This window comes from Polypterus senegalus, chromosome 4 (genome assembly GCF_016835505.1).
Source record: "Polypterus senegalus isolate Bchr_013 chromosome 4, ASM1683550v1, whole genome shotgun sequence".
In the NCBI taxonomy this organism is placed as follows: domain Eukaryota; kingdom Metazoa; phylum Chordata; class Cladistia; order Polypteriformes; family Polypteridae; genus Polypterus; species Polypterus senegalus.
In genome coordinates, this window is record NC_053157.1 from 53,394,863 (window position 1) to 53,412,148 (window position 17,286).

The 17,286-nt window shown below is 36.9% G+C and overlaps 1 protein-coding gene across 4 annotated transcripts in view; it reads right to left on the bottom strand.

Moving 5' to 3' along the window:
* LOC120527343 (disabled homolog 2-like) overlaps nt 1-17,286 on the bottom strand; it is a 118,167-nt gene that overhangs the window by 17,375 nt on the left and 83,506 nt on the right. For all 4 annotated transcript variants that reach the window (XM_039750634.1, XM_039750635.1, XM_039750637.1 and 1 more), the window contains 6 exons: nt 14,944-15,083; nt 9,285-9,383; nt 7,718-7,849; nt 7,258-7,341; nt 3,490-3,516; nt 3,329-3,379 (listed from right to left, as the gene is read on the bottom strand). In XM_039750634.1, coding sequence (XP_039606568.1) covers nt 3,329-3,379; nt 3,490-3,516; nt 7,258-7,341; nt 7,718-7,849; nt 9,285-9,383; nt 14,944-15,083 — 533 coding nt within the window. The remainder of the gene's footprint in view (nt 1-3,328; nt 3,380-3,489; nt 3,517-7,257; nt 7,342-7,717; nt 7,850-9,284; nt 9,384-14,943; nt 15,084-17,286) is intronic.

Here is a 17,286-nt window from a genome sequence, read left to right on the forward strand (position 1 = left end):
CTGCATTCGGACCATAAACACTACTACTTTGTATTTTCTGGTTTACTGTGGTCTCGTAAATATAGATTTATTAGCTCATTAACTGGATGACTTAAGTAACTGAAACATTGATATACGTAGCATGAAAGCAGGGAAAAACTACAACTGCATTGTTCCCTCTGATGAACCACTTCTCATGATACAACACACTGTATATGGAATTTATAGAGCTTCAAATGCTAATTTGGTTTAGCTGTGATATACAGTACATGAAAAATTTCACAAACCTTCAATCACTTGTTTTGGAGCAAGGCATGTTTTTTTGGGCCCCTTTTGGGTCAACACTTTTTTGGCCCTCACATTACAAGTCCCCATTTGTGAATGAGGCTCAATTTATGTGTTGGTTCCCCATTACACCATACTTACCCCAACCCCCATTTATTTCCACTAAATCACTGACTTGGCATAACTTTTTAGGTTTGGCCCTACTTACAATAGTAGTTTCATTATTATCAGCATACCTTTTAATGCTTGATAAAGCATCTCCTGAGCCAAACCCAATTAACAACCCCATATCTCAATGGAGTGTTTAAAAATGTTATAAAATTCTAGGTTTTAAAGTGTATAAACTATAATATGTATGCAAGATTTCATGAACTTTGACTTGGCTGTTTTATTGTGATGCATATTTTAGCCATCACCATTTTTGAAATTTCTGAAACACCATGTAGTCTGGATTTTAAGTTGGTTCTGCTTTTTTTCCACATGCTAAATGTCATTATGGAGTTGTCCACAGTTTTTGGGCTGCCTCACATTTTTGAAATTTTATATAGCCTATATTTTAACTTAACCAATGGTAACCTTAATGCAAAAGTTTGACAGTAATATTTTCTGCCCTTTTTGTATTTCTGATTAACAGACAAAATATAATGTGAAGGTTAAAATCAGGTCCTTTGTGTGCAAAACCGATGCATAACATGAAGCAAAGCTGAACAATTCAAAAGACAGGCAGGCAGAGGGTTCATGATTTTATTTATATAGATAGCACTAACGTAGTTAGTTTGTGGTGAACTTAGTATTCATAGGCAAATATTACTTGCTCACAGCAATTGGTTTTTGATGTAGTACTTTATTGTCTATCATAATTTAGTACTTTATTAATATTCCCTGTAAGTTCAGGCAAGTTTCTAACTCCTTCATATAATAACCTCAGAAAAATCATGAGCCATGTGTATAATGCTGTGTGTAGAATTCACACTAAAATGTGCTGTATGGACAAAATAGAAAATGTGCTCACATACAAAAAAATCCAGAAGCATAAAAGCATATGCCAGGTTCCACATACTTCCCCTTTATAAATTCCAATGAACGTGAAATGTAACTCATGTGCCTACAGCCCCACCCCGACCGACTCCTCCCAGGAATTTTGCATAGCCCTTTTCATTCAATGTTTTGTTAAAAGACAACAGTAAAAGCACATATAAAAAAAAAAGAATTTCAGCAAATGTAAAGTGGAGGCAAGGAAAAAGGTACTATTTGCTGGCTTAAGCAACAAAGGAAAGTTATGGAGGGATATAGCATGGCGGAGATACTCAAGAGTTCAAGTTCAGAAAGTCGCACAGTGCCCAAAATAAATTAGTCAGATATCAAAGTCGATGTAAAAAGGTGAGTCACAGCCGACCATCTGTTTATTCTGTTTCAGACAATGTTACAAACTCTGACCCCATGCCGAGGACACGAATCCATGTGGTGATGGTGCTGCTGTGCCCAGTACATCTTCGGGCGCTGGCTGTGCACACAGCGCTACCTTGAAAACCGCTAGGCGAGCATTTGGCAGTGCGCTGAAGGATGCTGTTCTGGAATCACAAAATGCAATAGTGGATGCTGCAAGAGATGTAGCCAATGAACTAAGGAATAAAAGGGATGTACTTTGTAATATTGACCACAAACTAAATGAATTGATTAAAAATAATAAACACTGCATCTGATGACCTGTTTTTACAATCTGCTAATTACATTCAAATTAAGTTGTAACTCTGTCCAATTTGCCAGGTCAGGGTCATCACATCTCTTCAGGTACAGGCAAGCCATGACTGTGTGCCACACTATGCAGCACGCTGCATGCTTGTACACTTTCTGTGGATTATAGAGCAGCACATTAATATAATGGAAATCTCTTATTTACATAAGGAAATTCATTCTCTGAAGGTGCGTTTATAGTGCAGCGTCGGTGCAGAGCACCACAACGGATAGATTCTCTGCTCTTTAGGATGACTTGCTATCTTTAAAAAGGACTACTAGCCTTCAGCTGCACTAGATGGGAAACAAATGCCCATGTGATATTGCCACTTTCATAGGCACTCCTGCTACAGACAATGCAATGCCAGCTCATTCTTTTGACAATACATCCCTAGCTGATGCAACTTGTCCAGCGCTTTTGCAATAGCATTATGCGTGCAGCCGACTGCTCCAATTACATTAAAAAAAAAAATGGATGTTGCTGTGAATTGTGCTTTGACGATTCCCGCTTCAACCACAGTGTAAGAAAATCTTATATGTCTGGATAACAAGCAGATGCCATCCTATACACCTGGTACTGTGTGACTCAGTTAATGATTGTGAAATACCCGATCGGTCAGCAACTTCAAGCTGAAAAGCTCCTGTGGCTAAAAACATGAAAGTGGACAGAATTTGCAAAGCAGAAAGTACAGTACAATTCCTCAAAGTCTGCCTTTGTAAAGCCAGTGCCAGTTCAGCACACAGCTCCAAGAGGGATAGCTCTTGGAAGCCAGTCATCACCAGCTATAAATATGTGCTCTCTCTTCTAATTCTTCCATTTGCAAAGTCTTCTAACAACTCTAAAGCAGCTATGGTATGTAGAATAGTTTGGTCATTCTGTGGACCATTATATGTTACAGAAGGAATACCATCTAGTGAATTAAATTGGTAAACAATATGCAATTAATTTTGTTGTATTTGACAAATCCTGTGTCATGAATGCGAATGTGAAAAAGAAGGGAAACACAGTAACAGTGGCACTACTTTGAAGCTGGGTGCCGCCAGTTTGCAAAACCAAGCAGAAAAATACATATGCATACTGTGAGGAAACATACAGAAGGCCCCTTAAGCGCACAACTAGCCATTAGGCTGCAGTCAAACTGAATGAACTATAGCCACATTTTCAGATCGTGGATTGCACTTTTCACAATACATATTATATTCCTACAAGAAACTGAAATATTTAATCATCATGGAGAAAGACACACTTGTGTATATGTTGAAAATGTATTCAAAAAGTGATTTCTTTTTAATTACTACTAAACATACTAAAAATATTTAAATCACATACCTTAATGCTGTTTACCTGGTTTTCAACATTAATCAGAGCATCATTCCCATTCTATAAAAAACAAAAATGCATTAAAAATGGAACTTTATTGAAAGAATAGAAAAAAAAGTGACAAAAAGAATGAACATTTTTTAGACACAAAAACAAAATTCAATACTTGCCTCCGCCATTTTACTGTCTATTTCATCCTAATATAACAGAAAGAAAAAAACTTTCAATAGGCTACATTTTAAAAAAGTGCCATATAAAAATAAAACAGAGGAAACAAAACAACCAGGAAAATAAGTAAATTATAAAAACATTACACTTTGAGTTAGGGATGAAACTTGCTTAACAGACAACAGAACCCTTTAAAGCAATTAATACCAATAAATAAATTATAAAAAGAGACAACTTGCTTAAAATAACATACAGAAAATTATGCAAGAATATGGTTTCAGAAAAGAGGTTATATATGGATTGTAAAAAATGAGGTTGTGAAACATTTTCATGTAATATTAAAACTCCCTCTTCACATTAGTGCTCCAAGTCTAAACGTTGCTATTCGAATAGAATTCAAAATTCTATATAGAATAAAAAGGTCCTATTCAAAAGGCAAAAGTTAATATCTGATTTGTAAAGGAATGGTTTGTTTTACCTCGGCTTATTTGGGCATGGAGTTGCTCCAGACGAGCCATGCAAACTTCACTTTTATTAGTATCATCTTTATTAGTAAAGTATTAGTAGATGTTTTTCCTTCTATCCCAATGCTCTGCATTAATTTGATCCACAAATGTACTTGAAGTTTTTCTAAATGCTTCTCTGGTGATCTAAAAAGTCATCCCACAATTAGTTTGTCTTATGTGGCTGCAGGTTTGATATGTAATGCCTAAAACTGAGGTGTAATTGGAAATATTCAGACCACCCTATTCAGGGGGGTATAGGAAATAGAGACAGACAGTGCTGACCCATACTTGATACTGTGACAGTCCTGTTATTCCAGGAGAGTCCAACTCTGCCCGTTTTTTTTTTTTATTTATTCTGAATGCCATGATATAAAAACAGTACCCTGCCTTTGCCCATTGGATACCTCCAAAAAAATAAAAAATAAATAAAACAAACAGGTCTGCCTTTGACCTGCCTGCCCTTTTGCTAGATGTTTTAATTCCTTTGCTATTCTCACCCTGTAATGGTCTTCCTATCTGACTAGATCTTTGTCAGGACAGCGGGCTATAAAAGTAACTGTGAAAAATCCTTACAAGTCACATGCGCTAACACTGTGTTTTGCTACATAATTATTTATATTTTTGCTTTTTTGTGTCTGTACAAGGTGCAGCTACTCTGGACTTTGATGGCTTTTATATTTAAGCAGTTGCGACAGTGCTGCTGGGATTTTTTTGGCATGCAAAAAGCATGCGTAATTGTGCAATTGTCCAAAACTGTTAACCAATAATTCAAACATTATTTACTTATATTTAATGTGAACAAAACTTTTTTTTTGGGAAATTTGACAAAAAAAAAAAAATCAGTATTTGATCTATTCTGCCAACTTTACCCCACTTACAGCTCCAACCCTGGTCAGTCTGGTGACATTTAGGAGGAGAGTAGTTGACTAGGGTGGTAATGATTGAAGAGTCATCAGTGGATACTTTTGAGAGATGGCAATTAAGGAAGGATGGGTTGGCCACCTAAAATGCATCTTATGTTAGAATGAAATCTAAAGAAGCTACATCGTGTCAAATATAGACATCCCCCCCAAAAAGAGACAGTGAGCACCCCAGTCTGACAGACCAAAAGTCTGAACTATGAAAACAGACAAGACAAGTATGGCACAGTATGTCCATACAAAAAGACCTGCAAGGACAGAGGGGAAAATAGTGATAAACCTGTTGGGACATAGAAATAGCCAGACCTGCAGCCCCCCACTGTGCACTGTGGCTGGAGTTTCCATATGCTGAAACAGATTGTCCATGAAAGTCTGAGTCAAATAACTGCAAGTTTACAAGTCTGGCAACAGTTCAATGAAGTGCTGAAAGTGACAGTGAAGGAAAAAAGGCTAGAGACTAGGACAAAATTACAGTATAGCTGAAAAAAGGTTTGGTATAGAAGATCTGGAGACAGCCCATGAAACTGTCTCCTTAAGTCAGAGAAATTTTCAAGATCAAGAAAGAGCTGAAATTCCTTAAGCAGCAGCATAAAGTGGACCATGAGGACGAACAACAAATGTTTTGTGGTGACAAACACCAATTACAATTAAATTTAAATTGTATTTGTATGTACAATTAAATTTTGCTTTTTGAAATTTTTTATATGAGTGGTTTATGGACATTACTAGCTGTGCTGGAGAATGTGTAATATATTATAATACATCTCTCTCTTTGAAATTTTCTACAACTCCTCAAAATTACAGTTTAGGTTTATGGGGAAACAGACCATATCCTATAAGGTACAAGGTAGGAAACAGACCCAAAACAGGGATTTAGTCCAGGGTTTCTTAAACTATGGTTCTTGGTTGGATCGTGAGTCTTTTATGTTTAATGGGAATGAGTCATGTAGGGTTACTGTGGGTGGATTCAAGTAATCAACATTGCTCTGATTGTCCTCAGTTCCAACTCTCCCAATTCAATGATCTACTGCAATTCTCCAATGGGGACCCCTACCACCTCTGATGATTAGAGGCAATACACACTCCAACGATTACCCACAATTATCTAAGGGGATACCTACTCCACTCCACCTCTTAGACACTAAGAAGGGCAAGCTTGGGTCCACTTATGTAAATAACCACACAGGGTCTATTTAGTGTCTCAAATCAAAACTTCAATTGCTTAGGCACAAGGTCAAATCCTGGGTACTATATGTAAAAAGCTGCACCACTGACTAAACTGATAAAGTGACTTCTGCTTTATGGCTGTTCGACTCACTGTGTAAATGGCCTTCCTGTAATCACTTAAAATTACTTTCAGTTTTTAGATTATTGCAAATTCAGTGTTATCAATCAGATGATGATAACAACAACAACACTACATTTTATTAGATGACAGCGACAACCTACTCTCTTCACCTAGCCATATCTTACTACTTTAATATTACAATTATGTGGACAAGAATCTTATATAACCCCTATAATTCCTTTTTATTTGTAGTATTTCAATATTGTTACAATTATGAACCTATAAACCAGTGAATATTTGTTTTTGTACTATTTTTGGTAAGTGGGGAAAAGCATACTCAAAGTTCACAAATGTTTTAGGATATCTTTCACAACAGACATACAATCGTACATTAAAATGATCTGCATGCTCCCAACATCTCCCTCTCTCTCTTATTGTCAGCAAGATTTGCTCTTGTTATACTTGTCTATTCAGAGAGATGTGAAAATTACCATGCATTATGTTAGGAAAAGACTGCAAAATGCCCCCAACCCCAAGGATAGTTATTATGCCTCTTGATAAACTTAAGATTCTCATTTACTCTCACTCCAGGTGTATGTTCTCATATTTAAATGGAGAAGAATTACAGCAACTTTAAAATGCAATTTATTCTAAATCTTAATGCAGGAATCTAAAAGCAACAGACAAATGTTTGGAGGATATGGGAAATGAAAAAGCTATACTTTTTTATACTTTGAAGTACAGTACAACCAGTTAAAAAAAACAAATGTTGAATATGGCACGTATTAAAATGTTAGGAGGGTAAAAAGTGTACAAATTAAAAATGTCCACTAGGTGGAAGTCTATAAAAAGTGAACTGAAAAACAAATCTGCTTTGGCAGTTCAGCAGTCTTGAGATATAACATTTCAGACACCTCAGCATTCTTTACAATTTGGAAACCATCACTATTGTAATTAGAGGCTGCTATGTAAAAGAATATTAAATAATGTATTCTGCTAAACATTTCAGAAAAGTCCATCAAGACCAACAGTATACAAATCATGCATATTGCTAACCTTTTTTTCAATTTCCCCTTCTTTTTTCTTGAGATTGAAAATTAACTGGAAAAGATCTTTCAAATCAACAACAAGAGGCTCAGCCTACAAAAATGAAAAAAAAAAAAACAACTTTAAAAATCTTCCTGTAAATTTAAATCAAAGTGAATTATAAATAATATTTATACTTAATGGCTAAAGCAGACCCCCGTGATTCTGTAGTTAGGATGTAGCGGGTTGGATAATGGATGGATTTATACTTATTTCACCATCATCTTCACAGAATCATGAACAACAATTTTGAAGTCCTGTATTCTTATTACTGCCATTCACTTCATTGTTAAATTAAAAAAAAAAAATGCAGTCCTGATCTGAAAATCTTAGAACTGACTATATGTCCCTATTGTCACACATTTCTTATTTAAAATGACAACACCTGACACATCTGTGAGGACCTTATAACAAATATTAGAAAGCTCACCTGCTGAGCCGTCTTAATAGCAAAGAACTGATGCTGACCCTCTGCACCACACACATAGCCAAATGCTCGGCTGTCTGTTACATCTCTTGCAATGAACGATATCTTATTGACTGGCTGCTCATGCTCTATTACCTATAAACAAAGTTAATAAAAACAAAATGCTTTTATAAATCTTAGAAAATATAAGTAAAATATTTTAATGTGCAGCATTTTGCTGTCTTGAATGTGTTTTGATGAAGAAAATGAAAGTAAACAATTAAAATTGTTATTACCAGGTTATTACCAAAATAAAAACAAACCACAACCGCCACTGGTGAAGTTTAAATAACAATGCAAAATACCAGGGGAGGCAGGAGCCTTATATAAAAACCCTTCAGGCTCCCTGAAAGCCACAAATTAATACTGCAGGAGGTCCCCGAAAATAAATTTTAAAAACAGTTTTGACAAAAACAAGAATTTAGAAAAAGATTGTTCAGGGCTTCATTATTTTAACCAACTAAACAAATGAAACAACACAACTCTGCAATCCATGCTCTTAAGCATCTAGAGCTGCAGTGCTTGTTTGTGGTAGGGTGGCACCAATGTAGTTTTGTTTAGACTTACTCTGCTCGGAAATGTGAAAAAGAAAAGGTTCCCTACTTGGACACTTAATTTATTTAAACAATGCAAACAGAATAAAAATGTGAGACAAGAAAAAATATCAACTGGACGCTCACTATTGTTGAACATCAGCACCGCTAGGGTGAGTGAGTTAGTGACTTTGCCTCTCCCACACAAAAGTACATCTATGTCATGAAAAGTCGCCATTCTATGCAATCGTATTCATTTCCATCATGCACAGATAAGCAATCTGAAGTTCATCTAATCAAGACATGTATATCCTAAGTGATAGCATTACTCAGAAATAATTGTATACTCGACAGAACTGAAGGAAATTGTAGAGTTAAGCCAACAAACAAGCACAAATGAATTATGAAATTTAAATTTTCACCGAAGGTAATCCACAGTTCCTACTCAGAGTTAGTTCTAAATTATTGGTTTGATTTCTTTGGCAGTGTAACTGGTGACAGCGTTATTATTTGCTATCGACCAATTGTACAGCCAATTTTTGTTTATCACAGAACAAGGTGTGACAAAATGCCTCTCATATTATTCATTCTTTTCAGTGATTAACACAAACAAATTAGTTGCTGAACTTGCTTTAACTGCCACCGACATTTTAACCAATCACTTTTTTGATGTACTTTTTTTTTTATTAACCAATACACATTTCATACAAGTGAAACTGGTGTTGATCATTGTACACATTGTTATACCTGTAGTACCTCTGGTAAAATATCCATACCAGAAGTAAGCTGTCAAAACATTGACAAATGAGGAGATCATCCAAGTGGGTACTAGTATAATACCAAAATTTGTCTGGCTTATATAAATGCTTACTTGATAATGTGAGATGGCCTTTCTCATGTGTAAAACCATTAACATCATACCGTATATATTTATACACATATATAATACACACACATGCACACATCTACATTGCATATAAATTTAACATAACACTCACCCCAGTTTTTTCATCTATAATTTTTATACCAGCTAAGGAAATGTTTATCCAGATTCGTTGCTTGTGATGCCCCTGTGTACGAGCAGCTGCTGCCATGCCCTAGCACAACAAAAAATGATAAATACATTTATTAGGTTCCTTTTATTTGAAAAGCCAGCTTGATTGTTAATTTTAATGTTAAGATGCTTTAACAAAAAAAAGAATATCAATAAGCACACAACACCATCCTTAAAACTCATATACTGGAAATGTTTTTTTAGTTTTAAAAAGCACTGGATACATCTATACTAATAAAAGGCAAAGCCCTCACTGACTCACTCATCACTAATTCTCCAACTTCCCATGTAGGTAGAAGGCTGATATTTGGCAGGCTCATTCCTATCAGTTTACTTACAAAAGTTGGGCAGGTTTCATTTCGAAATTCTACGTATAATGGTCATAACTAGAAGCTATTTTTTCTCCATTTACTGTAATGGAGTTGAGCTTGAAAGTCGTGGGAGGGCGGAGTTTCGTGTGACATCATCACGCCTTCCACGTAATCACGCATTACGTAGAAAACCAGGAAGAGCTACAAAAAGCGCTGAAGAAAACATGCATTATATAATTAAGAAGGCAGCGAAACAATTAGAAGCGAGCGAGTGACATATAAAACCATATTCAGCGGCTCACGTGAACTGACGCAGTACGCAGACAAAAAGCAACAGTTCCAAAGACTGCTGAACAAAAACTGAATTACACTGCTATGCTCAAATAGATAAACCATACGCCGTGGCGCAATAGTAGAGGCTTTGCCTCTAGCTCTGGCTTCCGAGTTTGATTTCCGAGAGGGGATGCACCGAGTAAGTACACGCGCTTCCAGATACATTTTAGCCTCGCATCCCCTTGGTTTGAGATGTATGAAAAAATATGCGGTTAACGCAGAAAGACAGATCACCAATTGAAGATTTATGAACAATGGATACTTTATTCGCGATCAATGATTGTTTTGGTAAAGCCATACTCAGTGTATTCATTAGATGAACAGTAAAAAAGTAAGAGCGAGGGGAGGATGACTTATTGAGGCACGCAGGCAAAACCACAATAGCACGTGGGTTCGATGTACTGTAGTGCACGTAAACCCGATCTGAATTACGCAATCACATTTGAAAAAAATATATCTTTTCAAGTTCTATTTAGTCCATATGTGTCAAACTCAAGGCCCGCAGGCCACATCCGCCCGGGCGTAATTATATCCGCCCGAGATCATTTTATATACTGTATTATTGTTATTAATGGCCCGGGATATGAAGCGCTGGTAACACAATAAACTACAGATCCCATAATGCAGCGCTTCAGCTGCCTTGCCGAACACTTACCGCGTTAATCAAGTCTAGCTTATGATGCTGCAAGTTATTGCGAAGCTAGCCCACACGATGCCGAAGAGAAAAGGTGATTCTGAACATAGAGCCTTTAAAAACCGATGGGAGGCTGAGTATATGTTTACTGACATTGCCGGTAAACCCGTGTGTCTCATTTGTGGAGCTAACGTGGCTGTAATTACAGAATTTAATCTAAGACGGCACATCAAGATAACCTGAAAGACCTGAATGCAATGCACAAGATACAGAAAGCAGAAGAGTTAAAGAAGAATCTGACACTTCAGCAGACGTTTTTACCTGTGCAAAAATCACAAAGTGATTTCAAGTGAAGCTACTTTTATGGGAGACACAAATGCACCAGTGCAACTTGCCCCACTTTCCCTGTTGCCAAGTAATGTTGAAGCAAGTCGCCACAACGGTGTTCCCAAATACGCACTTTTCTGATAAACTGAGCGCACTGCGCACCGAGTTCGCACGGCGCTTTGGTGACTTTGAAGAACAAAAAAAGGATTTTGAGTTGTTTCGCAACCCATTTGCCGTCGATGTGGAAACTGCACCTGTGCAGATTCAGATGGAGGTGATTGAGCTGCAGTGTAATGGCACACTGAAGGCAAAGTACGATACTGCACGGCCTGCACAGTTTATTCACTCCATCCCCGCACAAATGCTCCAGCTCCGTCTACATGTGGCTCGAACTTTGTGCATGTTTGGTAGCACATATCTGTGCGAGAAGCTCTTCTCAGTCATGAAGACTAACAAAACAGCACACAGGAGTCGCCTCACTGATGAGCACCTGCACTCCATCCTGAGAATCTCCACAACACAGAACCTCACACCAAACAAACGAACTTCATGCCAAAAAAAGATGCCAGGCATCCAGCTCTGATAAAATGACATATGAGCAAAGACAACTGAATGATCTGATTTGTTATTACTGAAAATAACACATTTTATTTATATTTCTAGGTTCATATTTGAATTTGTATAATTTTAAAAGGATATATTTTTATGGAGAGCAAAATATAAGTTATTTAATGTTTGAGTTGATTTTTTTCCGGAATAATATTCGGTCGACTAAATAAAAATTCCTTCTATTTAAAATTTAAATAGAACTTAAACATATACGATAGTTTGTGTGTGTGTGTATATATGTACTGTAGATAGATATAAATATATAGATATAAATATATAGATATAAATATATAAGCAACACTCCTCACAGTGACAAAACAATTACATTGACAATCATGTTACGTTATTTTCAAAATGTTTCCTTTTCTTTTTCATAACTTCTTTAACACACTACTTCTCTGGGTTTTCTGCTAGTTAACTATACAAGGAATAAATTTTTCTTTTTATTAGCATTAAAACCACCTTTCTAGGGGCTATGCTATACTATTTCAAAATTAGAAGTATATTTTGCTTTATAAAGCAAAACATCACTTGTTTACTTTGCTCTTTCCAATCTTTTAAGGATTACTTTATAGCCAAAAACCACAAAGATTTACAAAGAATATACTTTAAAAGGAGAAAAAAGACTGAGTGGCATAATCTTGATTCTTAGGGTAGGTGTTTTTTCACTAGCTCATTATTATCCGTCTAAACTTTTCTAGCTATTTATAAATAATTTACATTCAGAAAGTATTCAGGCCCCTTCAAATTTGTTCAGTCCTTCTAGGTTGCAGCCTTATGCTAAAATTAATTTCATTTTTTCCCCACATTAGGCAATGGGACGGTTCCCCTTTAAACATAAAAGAAACAGAACAGATTTAACCTACAGCAAATTCCAAAAGTTTGCACCTCTCTCATGTTTGAGTGAGTGAGTACATATACATACACACACATATACGTCCTTAATCCGTTCCAGATCCTTTGACTTATACCAAACAGGACGTATACCAAACAAATTTAAAATTATCTATCTGTTCCCATAAAAAAAATCTATTGTTATTGGCATATTATACATTGATGGGGTTGTATAAAATAATTTAAAACTATGCTTAATACTAAAATACATAAATACAAAAGCAATTAGATGAAATAAATGAAAACTTAACTTCACTTTAGTTTTTAATAACGTCTTTGCTTTTCACAATCGTAGATACCGTCGTTCTTGGCATACAGTATGCAACAGCCAAGTCCCGGAAAGGCTTGCCACCTTCATACTTTTCAACCAGCAATTATAATTTACGTGAAAAAAAAACACAAAATCACATGAAAATTCACAGAAAGTTATAGCGCGAGTTGTTCACTGAATGCTAGCAACTGGTGTACGGACGCTCGTGGGCAGCCATGACTGTCTCGAGAGAGGTAAACAAGGGTAGTGCACGGGTTGTTCGCTGAATGCTAGCAACTGGCGTACGGACAGTTGTGGCTTTGTCTCGAAAGAGGTAAACAAGGGTAGCGCGCGGTGTTCTAGAAACCGAGTCATTTTTCAAACAAAGGTCGTATACCAAGCAAACATCCAAACAGGACATATACCAAGTTGGACTTCTTCCAAAGCAGACGTATACAGAGGTACCACTGTATATACATACATACAAACACATACACAAGTTTTGCAGATACCCCAGGGGATGGTTGGGCATCCTGCTCATGAGTTCATCCCCCACTTTAATAGGTGGCAGAGTCCCTCATATAGAGTCCCAGTTTGGATGCCTGCAGGGTTGCATGGGAGCTGGAGTCCAAAGAAGCAGCCCTGTTGAAATCCTTGGCAGATGGTAGGGGGCCCTGCCAAGGATCTCCGAGGCGTTCTCACAACCCGGAAGTGCTCAAAGTGGCTACATCACGTAATAGGAAGTACTCCTGGCTCCTCAATAAAAGGGACTGCACTGCCTTGTCCAGATGTTTCAGAGCTGGGAGGAAGGAAGGCAACACTAAGCTGGAAGTGATGTAATGCGGTGGACAGAGGAAAGATGATTGAAGGAGAGACAACTTGTGTTTGTGCCCATGTACACAAGGTATTTTGTAATAAAACACCCATCAATTTGAACCCGGGACTGTCTTGGTGTGTTTGTGTTGGGATTTGGGGCTCTCTGGCATCCCTTTGCCTTCACAGTTTAGTCAGCAGTCAATTTTTTAAAATTTTTTAATTACAGTATTTGCAACTGCTGTGTACAGATTGTCTTTAGCATCAGAACCAATGATTTTATACCCAATGTATTTGATGAAGGTATGTCCCTGATGCTAGTTTGGAAAACACCAAAATTTTAAAAAGTTAAACTGAAATGAATGAAAATGGATTTTCTATATAAACCAAAATTTGAAATTCTAAACATTTTGAATTTGAGGTTCAAAAAATATAAAATGTTTCTACAATGAATGAGTTTTGTTTAATACACATATATGCACAAGTTTCTTGTTTATTATTAGATACACTTTCCAACCTCTCACATTCACACAATTTTTGCATTCTGTGAAAACAGCTTATGGACTGTTCCAGGTATTTTTAGCACCATCCTGATGAAATAAGGCTTTGGCACGAGCAACAGGAGACCATGGAGCCGATCTCATTAGCATTAACAATGTGACAGTGTAGAGAATGTTTTCCTGGAACATACTATAACCTTTATATTCACTACTTAGATGTAGCCAAAAATTGCAGCCATGATGGGATGAAATTGTTCCATAACACAGCTTATCCACATTTAGAAGGCCTCTTGCAGCATGACACATGAGATGTATTGGCATTAAAGTAATCTGGGAATGTGACCACTTTTCATTGCTTTAGTGACCTACATAGTCCCTAGATCTCAATCCCACAAAGCATCTTTAGGATGGTGTGTAAACCGTCGATTTGCAGTGGGCTACACCTATGTTGCTAATTAATTAGTTTGATGGTTTTGATTAATTGTGAAAAAATGCAATGCTTGTGCAAGGTTTTTATTAAATATATTTATCCTTACATTTACTATTTTTAATAAGTATTGTGCATGCTCTAAAATTACATTTGCCAAAGAAGAGCATAGCAACAAATCTTGTTATTAATGTTAAATAACATTAAGTTTTAACACTTTCAAAGCTGTTGTTGACATCAAGGGATAAAAGGAGGATACCTTTAGTAAACTGTCAACAAAAGCTGCATGGTATTGCTCGATTTTAACTGCTACAGAGCAGCACACAAGCTGAATTACTGCTAGTACATTATATTTGTTCTTTTATTTTGCCCTGTAATGTACCTGGAAAAACCTCTGGTTTCCAGTGAAACTGTGCAGGAACAGAGATATTAGCTATGTAGACCAAACTAATTCTAAAACCGTGCAGGCACTGAATGCTCACAATTCACTTAAGTACAAAGGTACCTTGAGTTTCATCATGGAATCCTGGCTCATTTTGTCTCCTCTAGCTTCAGGAACATCATCCACTCCAATTAATTTAGCCTTGTACCTGACTCCATCACCTCTGAATCTAGCCAGCAAGAACTCATCAGTCTTCTCTGGCCCTAGAAAAAGGTACAAAGAGGGAAGAAATAATGAATTAAGTAAACATTAACTGCATGGTCACTAGATGCAGACAAAAAAAAAAACACACACAACATATTTTAAATGATGAACCTACTCTAAACAGGAGAGCAGACTGTGCAAGGAGAGGACCAGCTACCTCTACTAGTTATTTAAATTAGTTGGGATATTTTTTTTTTAAAACTAGAAATTGTTTGGTTTATTCAGAGTAACACTGTTAAGCCAACTTAAGAATGAAGCATTGTGAAAAAACTTAACTGGACTAGATGTTTTATGCTTCGAAAACATCATTTTAGGGAAGCTCAGTATCTCTGGGAGTAAAGGGGGAAGTGGGCTGCTGCATAATGATTGAAAGATGAAATCAATGGTGTCACACGTGCGCATTGGAGGCAGTAGATCGGCTTGACTAAATCTGTTGTTACAGTGGATCAAGGGTTGGCAGTGTGCAATAACTCTTTTTCTCCTTTCTCTACAGATCCTCAGAAGGAAAACCAACATAACCCCACTTCCAGTTCCTCTGCAGGCTCCACTTCCAATCCCATGCCTGACTTCACTTCCAGGTGCAGTCCAACTGATACACCTTTTCCTGCTTGTCCTCTATAAAGCCGTCATGCCCTCTGTATTATTTTCAGTCTCACATTGGACTCGGTCGCTGAGGCTACTCTGGATTTATGTGCCTCAACTTCATTATTTTTTTAAAGTATATAGGGTGGATCCCCAAACCTTCTCTTGCCTAATGGCTCCCTCCCCCCCAATTGCAAGTAGATGAGACAACAGATATTTTCATGTCATGAACAACTGTCTGTCATAGTTTGATACCGCAGGTTTAATTCAGGAGTGATTTGTTGGATTTTTGTGATGTTTCATGAAGGCCCAAGTCCATTTTTGATGTGCTAAATAAAAACACTATTGTTGTCACAAGAGGATGTCTTTTGGAGTCTGCAGGATTTTCCAAGGTTACTCAGAATCACTCGCTATTCAGTGGAAATTTACAGCACAAAATTGTGAGAACACCTGCAGACTTTTGGGAAAGATAATCAAGGATGAGACCATTGTAGATGAAGACATACTCAATGCTGCCAAAGGCTTCTTAAAACACTGGACAATTTTGAGTTTTGTTTTTATGTTGAGCGCATGCAAATAAATCTTTTCAGAAACTGATGTGGTGTTTGATATTGTGCAGCAGAGGGCTACTGATGTTCTTTACTGCAAAGAAACAGAGTTGTTTCTTTTGCAAAGGAAAATGGGTCTGAGGAGGCTTTCAAAGCTGTTTATGCAAAAGTGGCAACTCTCAGGTCAGACCCTCAAAATGAGCAAAGAGTCTGCATCTGTCATAACTGCAGGATCCCAAGGAGCATTACAGAAATCTGTACATTGCCATCCTAAACAATGTTACGGAACAGATTTTTCAGTGTTTTTCAAATTTACAACGTATGTGCTTCCTAGAACTAGTCCATCCTGGAAAATTTGATGAAATGAGACAGGTGTTTTCTGAGGAGGCATTCCAAAGTCCTGAAAAGTTATGGCCATTTCTTTGATTCAGTGAGACTGAGATTTGAACTTCAAGTCCTATATTTAAATTGTGACTTGCAGGGCAACTAGAGGTAAGCTGTGTGATTTTTTGTTGTATTTTTTAAAGACATGGAGTTGGATCGTTCAATGCCTCAGTTATACAGTACAAGCCATTGCCTTTAGCAGCATGTGTACAGAGGAGCTTCTCCTGCTTAAAACAAGTCATACAGCTGCAACAAAATGTGCCAAAACTGTTTTGGCAAACTTGCTGTGCTGGAAATTGAGAGGTAACTGGTCAAGTCCCTGAAGAAGACTCCTAGTTGGTATGAAAGGGTCAAAGACCATTTTTTACAAAATGAAAGGAGGGAAGAATTTACATATAAATGACATAATGCAATAAATCAACTAATTTTAAAAAGCAAGCCTAAATATGCTTCCCCTGTTTGAATGGCTACTACAGATGCCATTGCAGCACAAAGAAAACATGCCTTTTGTTTATCTGGCAAATCACCTTGAAGCAAGTTGCTCCCAAAAAGCAAGTTGTGTGCATTTTCTATAGGTGACGTTTATAACTTGCTGCGAAAAAGCACATTTCTTAATTTCAGACTCTAAAAGATACATTTGAGATGTCACAAAATGATTAGAGCTTACAGAAACAATAGGGATAAGTTT